Source organism: Podarcis raffonei, chromosome 5, assembly GCF_027172205.1.
Source record: "Podarcis raffonei isolate rPodRaf1 chromosome 5, rPodRaf1.pri, whole genome shotgun sequence".
NCBI lineage: Eukaryota > Metazoa > Chordata > Lepidosauria > Squamata > Lacertidae > Podarcis > Podarcis raffonei.
Genome location: NC_070606.1, coordinates 65,067,505 through 65,081,159, shown reverse-complemented (window position 1 = coordinate 65,081,159; position 13,655 = coordinate 65,067,505). Strand labels below are relative to the sequence as shown.

The following is a 13,655-nucleotide window of genomic DNA, read 5'->3' as shown; positions in this document are numbered from 1 at the left end:
GTTTAATTAGTCTGGCTTTTCTAAACAAAGCAAACTGAGTGGCTCAGACATGTGGACTCTCAATAAAGAGGTGATCCAATGTGAGCAAAGCTTGATGGGGTCAGAATCACCAAATTCTGTGTGTAAATCTGTTTGAAATGGATTCCTCCTCTATCTCTAGTCAGAGTGGCTGGAGTAACTGTACTAGAAGTGGAAGTTAACTAGGGATGAGGGAGAAATCTACTCAATTTGCACTTCCCGAAACAATACACAAACTGAATGACATGAATCCTTTGAAATTTGCACTTTTCCAGATTTTGCACTGCCATTCACCAATAAAAATTCTGTACAAAAATGCACACATTGGTGAAAGTAAAACACAAAAATGCATTATATTAGAGGGAAATGCTTTGAAGAAATGTGTATATTAGGAACGTTGCATACCAAAAATGTTTATATTAGAATAAATTTGCATTAAAATGTTCATACAGTTCCATGAGGGCTTTAAAAAAAAATAGCAGACTGAGGTGGAAATGTGGAGAAATAAATTTAAGATTGTAAAAATGAGAAGTTGAGGAAAAACTGAAATTGGCAGATTCACTGCTCCCCACAAGCAGAAATCTGAGAGAAGGAGGGTAAATTCCATGAGGCACTGAATGAAGGAGAATAAGCAAAGAGTCATGTGCATAAAGGCCATAAGGAAAGTTGGGGGCTGAGAAAAAGTTGGGGAAGGCAGTAAGGGGCAAGCGAAAGGATGGGGAAATATGGCCTATGACCATATCTTAGGAAGGTAAACTTAGGAATGGAGACTTGGAGTAGGCAGAGGTCCAAGTCTTGATTAAAGGGTCAGAGAGACAACAGGAAGCAAAGGTAAAAGGGAGCTGCTGGAAGAAAAGCAGAGGAACAGAAGCTGAAGAACCATAGATGAGATGGAGGAATGGGACAACGAGAAATCCAGAAGCATGAGCTTCTGAAAATAGGTGCAGTTCTTGTAAGAAAAGGAGGCCTCCCCTCTTTGCAGGTTGTGGCTACATCCTAGTGAGCAAGTGGCATTGTGTATTGTGGGCAGGAATTTCACATATTGCTTTAAAATAGCTATGGAAATAGCCTTCTAAAGGGTGCAACCTACCTTGCTCCTGATTAAACACCTCTGAAATATTATTCTTGTACAGCTTCCATTCAACTCATCGGAAGCATTTTTGGCCTCTTGAAGATAAAAACTAACGGTCAGCCATTCATTAATTCATTTGGTGGTTTATTTGTATGCCACTTTCCCACAAGATGGTGGACAGAGCAGCTGAACAACAAGAAACATAACAGGTCTGCGTAGTCGACATAGAATTCTACACACTAATTGTTCTAGTGCAGAAATGTATTTTTTCTTGTGTGTCGAAATACTGCATGTAATTGCATTGAACTGTACTATTATTTCATGTAATATTCATTCTCCTCCTTCACCCTCACTGCCCCTTCGACTTCACCGTGATCCCACCCTGATGTTTTATTTCTACCACCTCTTCGGAATGCTCTCATCCTCCTTCCCCTAGGTTAATTTTCACTTTTCTTGCACTTCCTGTTCCCTCCTTTCTCCGTAGCTCCCTCCACAGTTCCCATCATGCACCAGGTAAGTGCCAGCATGAGGAGCATCACACTGTCATGGCCTCAGCCGGAACAGCCCAATGGCATCATCCTGGACTATGAGATCCGTTACTATGAGAAGGTGAGCCGGATCTGCATCCCCGAGATTAGCAGCACTATGGGCGCAAGACCATCCACCGTAAGCCTGAATGTGTTTGAGGAAGGGGAGTTGGGATGGGCCATTATTGATTTCGGAGTCTGGTGTTGTTTTTTCATGTTGTGGAATGTGAAGTATTGGCTTGATTCAAAGCCTAGTTGAAGTCAATGGGGAGATGCTCTGTGACAGCTGTGAGATTATTGAAGTAGGCTCTTTCCTCAGTGTTAATATTTCTGGAAAACCTATATCAGATTTGTAGCCCAAACATTCAACATTTGAGGTGGGCAAGATGGGGTTAGCTGTCCTTCATATTGACCTTCCCTAGAATGAATTTGTATAACTTCTCTACATTCCAGCATTTTAATGCAAAGCTACTTAATTTGCACTTTCTAAGACAACACACAAAGCAACATTCAGCAATCCATTGGCACGCACACTTCTCCAAATTTTGTGATTCAGATCTCCAGCCAAGAAATGTGTCCCAAAATGTGTATATTGGGGATAATTGTATATTAAAATGCATATTTAAAAGTAAAAAAAAAAAGACAAATCACTAATTCAGGCAGAAACATGGAGAACGGAATTTCAGATTGGGGGGGAAATGTATGAGAAACTAAAATAGACAGATTCACTTAGCTGCAATTGGTTCTAATCATATTGTCAATACAAACTCTTTCCGTACATACAACACTCCCACCTGTGGACTATCTCCTTACAGGCTTTGTACCACCGGCCTGCAAAGAGTTGCTTTAGTACATTATTTCACAGCTTACTAGGAACTTCTCCATGTCCAATCTTTACATTCTCACTATGGCTCCAGTCCTACCCACATTAAATCAAATGTACCCCGCTTAGCTCAGCTTCTGTTGCCTGTTGCTTGCCTGAACCATAAAGCAGCAGCAGAGAAGGAATTCCTGTCCCAGGCGTCACTAAACCGTTCAGCCCCACTGCTGCAGAAAATCTTGAAAATAATAGTTAACTGAAAGCAGGGACTCCCCGTTGATTTCTGCTTGCTTGCTGTGTACACTTGTTTCATTGCCTCATGTTATTGAAATATCATTGTTTCAAGTGACTAATAGCTTGCTAGGAGTGACAGTCTGCACACTGAGCTAGACTTGGTGATGTATAGTGAATGCTTTGCCAACTCTGTGCCACTCTCCTGTGCCTGTATTATCCTCCTGAAGTCCTCTGCCTCTCAAGCCCCTCATATCCAAGAGATGACTCTTGTTTTATTACCTTGTAAAAGTTGGATAGATGTAACCCAGCACAGATTGCTGCAGATTGGACTAAGAACCTGCTCTGCCCATGAGTCCCTGAGGTACAGTGAATGATATCAAATGCCAGATTGTCAGGAAGCCCTTGTCAATTGCGGTGCTACTGTACAGACCATGCATGGTATTGTTTATGAGTGCAGGTCTACCTGAAATGGGAGGTGGCGGCAGCTTTGGACCTCAACAAGTTCCCATGTTTGTATTAGACCCTCCTGCCTAAGTATCTGACTGCTCAGAGGGAAGTGAAGTAGTCCAGAAGAAAAAGGGAGACAGGGCAAATGAGTTTCATGATTTGGATTCAAAACAGAGGATATGCTATAGCTACATAGGGTCTTGATAATTGAGTGTCAAGCTGAACACAGGGTGGTCAGATGAAAAAGAGGACATGCAGCTGCACTTGTCGCATCAACTACACCTGCTGAAATTCCCTCTTCTACACAACTATTAAAGTGCCAGAGACTTGTCCTCTTTTTCCATCTCACCACCCTAAGCAAATTGGAATTGGACACCAGGGAGTCCCAAATTCAAGCACTGGGCACTATGGTAGCCTTGGGCAACTTACTGATTTTCACCTTCAGTTTTCTATCTGTCAAATGAATATCTGGGAAGTGAAGTGTAAGAAATAGCATATGACAATCTCCAGGCCACAAAATTGGATAGAGTTGCATTCTTTCTTCAGGCCCCATTGTCACAGAGACAATGGATAGTGACGGCTCTCTGTGCCCGATGCACACTTCACAGACCAACCCAGTGTGTGAGTACATTGGAGTGGGCTATTAAACTGGAATCTCATCTACACCATCCCACGCACACCACAGCAGAGCTGGGGCAAAAAAGCAGGGACTGGAATGAGAATTTTATGAAATGCTAACACTGTGTTTTTGAGTCACAAGTTTTCAGCAAGGCTTGATAAAAGCCTAACAGCCAAATCATATATTATAGCATCATATCTTATATTATAGGTCATGCCACCACTTTTGAGAGAGGAAAAACACGGAGTCCAGCGATTTAATAGAAAGATATTTAGGATACAACAGTTGTGTTTGAATTCTGATATTCAATTTTTATTCCAAATCTCCTATTTTAGTTATCATATATCAACAGGAGTCACAGACTTTCATTTGCACGTACATGTCAAATTGCTCAGAAATACAATGTTTGATGCAGTGTGTGCACTGCGTAGTCTATAAAGGGTTGAGTTTGAGGAGGGATGTTCTGTGTTTGATTGTTGATGGTTGTTTTGCATATACAAGTTACCACTTCATATTTATATTCCTGCAAGTGAGGAACATGCATGTGTAAATTCAGCTGCAATCGCTGCCCATTTGGGAGAGATGGCAGGCTAGCTAGATTAAGTACTGTATAAGTAAAGGTACCCCTGCCCGTACGGGCCAGTCGTGACCGACTCTGGGGTTGCGCGCCCATCTCGCTTAAGAGGCCGGGGGCCAGCGCTGTCCGAGGACACTTCCGGGTCACTGTACTGTATAGTGGGTACTAAGAATGGAAAGCCTCTCCAACTTTTTGTACAATAAATATTACCCATATTTTTACCCAGCAAATCACCTTCACGCCAAGTTGCACAGTGAAAATGCATTCACTGTGCAGTATATTGTACCTTTCCGAAGAAGTAGGGAATTTGGTTACATCAGTAGCAAACGGTGTGGTGTGGCGCTGCCATTTGCCTGGTCTCTGTCACAGCACTGCTGTTTACTGGGAGGTAGCGAAGGGGAGTCCAGGTGGTACTGAAGTTGGCACAGTAGAAATACACCCACACAGTCAATCTGGGGCTCCTGCCAGTGTGCTTGCATTGTGGCTACCTCCCTCCTCCACCTCCCAAGAAGTAGCAGTGATGCCACTGACCAGAGGTCAAGTGAGTGGTGCTGCCCCACCACACTGTCCACTACTGGATTGCCCAACTGTTGCAGGTACCTCTTTGCAGGTACCTCTTTTGTGATAGAATCAGTGATCTGTGCTGTAACTCACTCCCCTATAAGCCTTCACTATTTAGTGAGGTCTGTTTGTTTGTTTGTCTGTTTGTTTTAAAAGTCTGTGAACCCCCTACACATACAGATACAGTGGTACCTTGGGTTACGAACTTAATTCATTCCAGAGGTCCGTTCTTAACCCAAAACCGTTCTTAACGTGAGGTGCGCTTTTGCTAATGGGGCTTCTTGCTGCCGCCACACCCCGGGCGTACAATTTCCATTCTCATCCTGGGGCAAAGTTCACAACCCGAGGTACTACTTCTGGGTTAGCGGAGTTTGTAACCCGAAGTGTTTGTAACCCGAGGTACCACTGTATGTTCATTTCATCATTTTTTAATGGAGTGAATCTGCCTTTTTGATTACGTGTAAATGGTGCCATTTACACGTAATCACCATTGTTATTGAAAAGGGGTCAGTGGAAGTCAATATGTAGCTGTGATTACAAAACAGTCATCAACATCATCAACCCACTGCTTTCCATGCACCGGGCCTAACAGGAAGCTTGCCAAATGTCAGTGGTTTCATGTTCTTCCTTGGCCCTTTTGAGGGAGAAATACAAGGAAGATGTTTGATGTTGCCTTTTGTTGCCATCTTAACTTTAAGAAGCCGTTGGCACAAAAGTACACCTTGGAAATAAGATCCCCAAAATATAACTTTTACTCATATGTTTCTCTTTTCTATTTGCTGTTCCCTGAAGGACCACAATGAGTACAATTCCTCCATGGCAAAGAGCCAGACCAACACGGCACGGATTGATGGGCTGCGACCAGGGATGGTGTATGTGGTACAGGTTCGGGCTCGGACAGTGGCTGGCTATGGGAAATACAGTGGAAAAATGTGCTTCCAAACCTTAACGGACGGTAAGTGTAACAAAAAAAGGAGGGGGAGGAGGGAGGGAACGGAGAAAGGAACAGAGGGAAGGAGGTTGCACTCTGTCGAGCCTCTAAGCTATAATTGGATTAAATCAACTTGTCTCTCCAAACCCTTGCCTCCCAGTGGGGCAGTGTGGAGAGAGACTGGTGATTTAGAGAGATGTTTGATTAATTGCCAGCTGGAGGATTAATCTGACTGAAATCTCTTATCTCTGTTTTTGCCCTGACCATGTAAGTGATTCCCCGCCCAACTGCATATGAATAGGTTTTCAGTGTTTGCATGCAAGCTAGGGAGGGATCAGATTGGCCTCTGATGGTCAGAGTAGTGGCCTAGTATTCTGTATCCAGCAGTGGGTAGTATTCAGCATAATATAGGATTTATACATGAGTGTGGTATGGTGTGCTATCCCTCATTGTTCACACCCAACATGTAAATCTGCAGTTCTAGGAAATAAGCACCTGTGGTGGTATAATAAAATTAGATTTTGTTTGAAGTTATAGGAAGTTGAGAAATAAACTGAATGTAAACATTCAGAGCCTGACTGTATTGCCATTATCCTTTGATTGTATAACACTGCGCCACCTTCCAAGGTCTAACTGCAACAGTCACAAGTTCATTTTTGGATTTCCGAAGAAACGGAGACAGGCCCGTGTACATTAGTTTAAGGTTGGTAGATTAAATCTGTTTACTTAAGCATGATAGCCCAACACTCTACCAACAAGCAGCCAATTAAAAGTGTATAAAAGAGAGTATACATATGCACTCCTGAATTTACTCTGGTGGCCAGTCCTTTCTCTCTCTGCACTAGAGAACGTATGGGACCTTCCTCCAAAAAGCAGGCCTAGAAGAAGTCCAGAAGAAATTGTGCATAATTGGAAGAACTCTGTGACAAAGATTAGCTCTCCAAGTGTAGGCAAAGTATCTTCCTTGGCACTCACCACCACTGTGGAATCAGACCAGAGGCATCATCTTTCTCTACCACTGAGGGTTTTCTGTATATGTTGTGTCAAACATGGCCACTACTTTCGCCCCAATAGCCTGCAAGAATTACCATGCTGGGATTTTACAACTTAGACTTGCTTTCTCTAGAATGAACTGTAAACAGATAAGCACATGACCACAGCCTTGTGCAGGTATGACACATAAACAGGAAACTAACCCAATCAGGAGGCATGGGGCAGGCCCCACCCACAATGTCCCCAGGTGTGCCAGCCCTACCTCTCTGTTTCTGTGCTGAACAGGGAAGAACTGAAGAGGATTATCCACTTTGCAGTCATTTGAATGCAAATAGAACCCTCCACATGATTAGGAACTGTGATAAAGTTCTATGGTCCTGTTTTCTATTATTACCATACTAAATATGTATTAGTGTTCAAGATTTGTCTACAATTGACAGCCACTCTCAGTTCATCAGGATTAAAGCATCTCACATAGTTATTCACTAAGAATGGGTTGGCCATTGCATTTTTAAAGTGTACATCCGAAGTATGTACTAAAACTGTAATCTGTTAGGGAGACAAATTGGTTTGAAAGATATACACACTGACATGAAGGGTGTTGACATGTGTCACTGAACCAGCAATTCACTGCTGTATATACACATCTTAAAGACACATGTGATTCCCATAGTGCGTCAAGCACAAAAGTCTTGACTGTCTCATAATTTCTATATCTGTAGAAGTGGACAAGGTTCAGTTTTAAATGTGCACAATTAATTTTCTCAGAACCTAAAGACTGAAAAACCAACATGTTTGGTTAATTATATTTTGAAGAATTGTTCAAGTTCTAGCTCAAACTTCAGGGGAGACACATATATATGATGCCGGGTTAGACAAATCTTACTTTGCTTGTAACAAAATATATTCTTTTCAGTAATATATTCTCAGCGTAGCTAATGATCAGCAAGCAATCCCCCCCCCCATTCAGGTGGCTGCCTCCATGGAGCACTTTTAAGAGGTTCTTTCAAAGTCTAGCAAAGTCACTTTTGCTACAAATGCCTCCTTGTCTAGTGTCCAGAAGTTTAATTGAGGAAGGGTATGGGGAGCACATACACACAGCACATAACTGATGGACATTTTAAAAAATGATTTTCTCCAATACTTACAATTAGGCAGACAAGGAGAATGCTGTGTCTGAAATAGAAGCAGCTAATTGAAATACAGCAAGAATGGATATTGTATGTTATTAAATAATAATTGATTGTTAAATGAGATTTTGCACAGGATTTAAGCATCAAGCAGGAGATAAAACAGGTTACCAGTAATTAGCTGCAAAACGAGAGGAAGAAAATTAAAAGGAAGTGTGAAATATTTCCATTTGTGTGAATTCATTCTAAGCTGATAGGACTTAGAGACAGAATTATCAGAAGATGAACAATAATTTTAATAAAAATAAAAATGTTAATTGATGTGGAGGTCCATTGTGGTAAGGACTGAACAAATACAGAGTTCTCCCTATCTGATCAACTTATTAAGAAAGCCAGAAGGCATTTCAAAGGGTATCATTTCCCTGAATTAGGTCCTGGGTTGCAGGGCAAACATAAGCCAAAGTTTGCATGTTCTGATGCAATGGTAAACTAAGTAATGTAATGGTAAACTAAGGTTTGCAAAACAACAACAACCAAAACGTAATTAGGTTTTTTGAGTCTGCAAGGGAAGTATGGAGATGGAAGAAAAAATATAAATGTCTAAGGCTCCCTCCAGGCTTTTCCTTGTAGTATGAAAAATGATTTGGTGTTCCATGTGAACTGAGCCATTATTAAGTGCTTGTCTTCCATAGCCCTCAACACTCAATTTGCCAAACTGTAGAGTTCAGGATCTGAGAGCCCTTCTAATATAGAATTGGGAAAAGATGGCTCTTTCCAGTTAGCATTGTTACAATCCCTGTCATTCATGGGATTCCAGGGGTCTTCAACCAGGATCTGTGCTTCTTTGGATCACCTATGTAACCCATCCTGAATTCCTGGTAGAAATGGTGGCATACAAAGGTGGTAAATAAATATTAGAGATTTGCTATTAGCAGCAAAGGCTGTATGAGCAGGCAAGAATGTTACAAATGTCTTTTCTTTTCCAGATGACTACAAGTCAGAACTGAGAGAACAACTGCCATTGATTGCCGGGTCTGCAGCAGCAGGGGTCGTCTTTATTGTCTCCTTAGTGGCTATTTCAATTGTTTGCAGCAGGTACCATTTGCCACATTATAAATTTTGCTTTCATTCCAAGGCTGAATCTTCCTGAAGGAGATTGTGGAAACACACACATTTACTGCAGGGCAGCGCTGGATAATGGAATCAAGGAGCTAACAATTGATCTGTAATGGTTACATAAGAAGCGCGGTGTAGGTGCTAATGGATATTTGGTTTGCGTAGCTTAAGCACACCTTTTTTAAAGGAGCGAATGTTCTATTGCTAAGACACGCTTGCACACGGGGCAGAATCTCGCATGTATTCTCTTACGAAGGGTGCCAGATTTAAACAACAACAGCATGAGCTACATCAGTCTCTGCATTTAATGGTACTTTCCCCGAGAAAGCTCCTTTCCAAATGCCTGTTGCTTTCCATTACTGGTCCTGAGCTTGATGCACACAGGCCTACCAAAATACACTCTTCCTGAGGAGTTTCTGGTAGAAAACTCATTTTGCAGTTTGCAGGGCCAGCTCTGACTATTAGGGAGGTTGCCTCTGGTGACAGATGCCGGGTGATGGGGACTGGCGATGAGGTGTTGGAGGACAGAGCTGTGCCCCCAAAGCTGTCCTACTGCTCTCAGGTGCTGTGGGGAATGCTGCAGTGTCACCAATGTTGAAGTAAGATTCAACTGTCTATCTGGTCACGCACATGGAAAGGATAGGGTGCAATTTTGTCCCTCGCCTCAGGCAGCTCCAGTCCTTGAGCCAGTCTTCATATGTTAATTCCATCTTTGGCCACAAAGGTGCAGTGAATAAGGACAAACTGGTATGTCTTTACAGCCTTGGGCACTGATTGAACGGCATCTTCTTTTTCATTTTCCTAGGAAGCGAGCTTACAGCAAAGAGGCAGTATACAGTGATAAGTTACAACACTACAGCACTGGTCGAGGTGAGTAGCGGGAGAAGCCAGGAAAGTTCGGACAGCTCCATGTAACTGTTTTTCGTTGGGGCAGGGTTGAGAAATGTCAATTAGATTGATTTGTTTTCTAAATTTATGCACCACCTTTTGATAATAAAAGTTATCCCAAGGCAGTTTACTACCTTATATATCAAAATTCAACAACAAAATACATTTTTAAAAAATAAATAAATAAATACCTATACTTTAAAGGCATCTTTAAGCATTGTGGTCTAACTTGGAAGTAAGATAAAGTGAAAGGAATGCCAAGAGAGATGGACAGTACTGAGATAACTAAGGAGGGGAGCAGGGATCATTTCAAGGAATATATTGGCAGAGAATTTAAAGCGAGAACAAGCATTTTCATGGAAGATGTTTAAGCTTGTATGAAAGTGGGGATTTTCTCAGGAGATACTCTGCAGAGCAAATTTTTAAAAAGGCAGCAAGGAAACAGGGAGAATGTAAGGTTTCAAAAAGCTCTGGAGGAAATCCTCAGCCTTTGTGCCTCCTGGCTTTTGTTTAGTCAGATGTTGAAACAGGTTCTGCCATTATTTTTTACAAATGCGTGTTTTAGGAAAAATGAGAAGCTGAGATGTATGCAGCACTTGCTTGTCAGCCAGTTACTTGTAGTATGCGCTTGTCATCAGCCCTTTTACACATGAGTCCTAGGAGAGAGGCCTACACACAGACCTCGGCTCAGCAGAAATGGGAGTTTGTCACAGATTACTGTAAAGAGCAACTGCCTTTTTGCTTGCTATAGTTAGATTGATGAGCAAAGGCAAGGTCTTGGAGGGAATCGATAAACAAACACCCCCCCCCCCCAATTCTATAAAGTGCCTGGTTTTTCCAACTTCCTCCTTTTGAAATGCATAGATTGATTAGTCACAGTGAAATATAGGCATATGGCTTTTCATCAGCTGTTTAGTAAACAGATCATATCCAGATCCTTCCCAGAATGCAAACGGAGCTCTCCTGAAAGGCAGCAAATGAGCCTTTATAACCTGTATTAGGAAAGTTAATAGGATAATAAAATAGCAAGGCGGCAATCTTGGCCAGTGAGTAATCACTGTCCATCGACACTTCTCCGCCCGCACCTACACATACTTTACGTGCTTGCTGTGCATGCAGAACCAGCTGCAAACAATTATATTCGACAGTTCCCAGGTGTTTCAGGGGAAATCTCCAACACAAATGCACACAGCTCTTTAGGGCTCTTCAGATTACAGCCAGCAGCAATACCTATGTAAACCACAGCCAAAGCAGGAAATGAGATAGGGGGAAGAAAACCAAATTGGGAGCAGCTAAAATCCAATTTGCACTTTAGGAGAGAAGCCTCCCAGACTTTCTCTTTCTTTAAAAGGAAAATGTGAGCCTAAATTCTTGGGGAGAATGTACTCATTATAATTCAAATGGACGGATCATGAACATGCAGCCATGGAATTAAAGATTAACCAAGAGCGTACTGCAAAAGGTGGAATTAAGGTTTCCTGCTAAATTTGTAGTTGCTCTTGTACTTCCTGACCTTCAGATGCTTTGTTGTATATCCCTGAGATTTTCTTAATTTTAACTTTTGGACAAAATGTCTCTGGATCACTTCTTATCCTTAAGGGAAGATAATTAAGCTGAAAACAGAGGCCAAGAGAGCTCAGTGCTGGAGCCTAATAGGTTTAAATAATTTTAAAGCTATTTAATGAGACCAATGTGAATATGGATGATGGGATCCTTTGCACAGAAAGTTTCTAAGTTCGGCAACAGTGAATCAGGATAAAGTAACTATCCATATTTTTCCGCTAATGTGTAATACCCCTTAAAGAAACGTGTGATCAGATTACCTAAAATGTTTACTTCAGTACAAAATATATGTCAGTATACTAGACTATACAGAAGATTGTGAAAACTGCCAAAAAAGCATAACTCAAAAAACATAAATATAAAGTTACACTATTATATCAACTTTCTAACTAACATGCTGGTATATCTGAAATTACTGAGCACAAATAGCATTTATCGGCCACGACTGAATTTATTTATTTTACTAAGGGACAATATATGTTATATAAATACCTGTAGGCTACTTATGCTAATAAATCAATATACCTATAAATGTAAATATGAGAGTGTTTGGAACTTAGCTCTGAGAGTCTGACATCTTTGAGGGTTCCATTTATAGAACAGTGACCCTTAGAGCTGGTGGGGGAAAGAAAATATAGATGTGGAACATGTGGCCTCCGCAAAAGTTGTTGGACTCCCATCAACACCCAGTTACAAGATAATCTAAAAATTACAGCTCTGTACAAATTGCCTCTCAAAATTCTCCACCATATTTGTGGGCAGAGAAATTATGGGGAGAGGAATTCACTTAATCTCTCCAGGAGATGAGAAATTTTTCCAAAAGTCATTCTAGGGCATTGTGGGGGGGGGATGGATACTGCCCCCCACCAAAAATGGTGGAGAAATTTCTGCAAAGTGGTCTTCTTTTTCTAGATAGGTGAGACCAAGAAAAATCTCAGAAATTTCCTGATAAAACCCAAGTCTAAGAAATTTTACTTCCTTTCTACAGAAAACCCTACTTACCCTGTTTTGGGCTCTTTGGAGGAAGTATGGAACACACATACCATTCCAAATAAATAAATGTGAGGCCAGTACTTCTAGAAAATTATTCAAAGTACACATATATATGATGCTAGAAAGACATGGATTTCTGGCTTATTTCTATGTGCATTTTTGAATGTGAGTAGGAATGTGTAATGTTGGAGAAGTGGGCTTAGGTTTGGACCACATTTCCTGAGATTGATGGTGGCCCTGAGATGTAGATGAATAGAAAAAAGTTGACCCCGCGCTTGAGCAGATTGCCCTTCCTGTCTTAGTGTTGTTTTTGCAATACAGGTAGAAACTTCCCTTTTTGATATAAAAATGCACACATCCCCATGGTTGCTGTTTGCTGTGTCTTTGTTCAGCAAGTTAGTTTTCTGTGTCATGACATTTGGATGGATTTTTACTTTCTGGGCTCTGCAGGAGCTTCTTCAGCATGACCTTCGTACCCCTGTAGCCAGCAAATCTTTGAGCAAACATATTTACCACTCCTCAAACACCGCTGGACTGTTTGTATACATGATACACCTCTTCCCTACTGCCATGATGCTCTTTTGCGGCATTTCTGCACTTTTTAATGCCCATTAGCTAAAGCCTTGTTCCCTGAGCCATTACAGTACTTCTCCCTATGCCCTTGGTCCTCTGATGTGTTCCCACTGCTGACATTTTCCCCAAAACAGCACTTTGTCTCTCTGTCTGACAGCATTTTTTTTTTAATGGAAAGAATTATTTCGTATAAGGCAAAAGCAAACACACAGCCCAGTGGCAGGAACATTATAAGGGCAGCCCATCAGGACAAATTTGAGACAGCTTGCATAAAGCAAGGCAAAAATATGTAGGTAAGGCAGCACATAAATTCTGGCCTCCTCTGTGCAGAAATTTTAAAAGTTATTAATAGGCAGCAGATCAACTCATTCCTTCTGAGACAAAACAAAGGTTTCTGCAGGTATGTTTTCCTGCATTGATCTGTGGGGTGCCATGCCTTGAATCAATCCTGCCAATGCATTTCCTTTATTTTCAAAGCCCACCCACCTCTTTTGGGAAAAGCTCCCACCTGGATGTCAAATCTGAGTTACAGCTCATTGGTAACAGTGCATATCCCAGGTGACCGCTGATAGTGCCTTGAAGACTGCACACAT

The 13,655-nt window shown here is 41.5% G+C and overlaps 1 protein-coding gene across 9 annotated transcripts in view; it reads left to right on the top strand.

Annotated features, from left to right (window-relative positions):
* EPHB1 (EPH receptor B1) overlaps nt 1-13,655 on the top strand; it is a 331,437-nt gene that overhangs the window by 270,885 nt on the left and 46,897 nt on the right. For 6 of the 9 annotated variants that reach the window (XR_008330669.1, XR_008330670.1, XR_008330668.1 and 3 more), the window contains exons 6-9: nt 1,575-1,756; nt 5,668-5,830; nt 8,916-9,024; nt 9,851-9,915. Coding sequence is in view for 3 of the 9 variants with exons in the window: in XM_053389847.1 (XP_053245822.1) it covers nt 1,575-1,756; nt 5,668-5,830; nt 8,916-9,024; nt 9,851-9,915 (519 nt within the window). In the remaining 6 variants the exon portion in view is untranslated. The remainder of the gene's footprint in view (nt 1-1,574; nt 1,757-5,667; nt 5,831-8,915; nt 9,025-9,850; nt 9,916-13,655) is intronic. The other 3 variants (XR_008330673.1, XR_008330672.1, XM_053389846.1) reach the window with 1 other exon arrangement.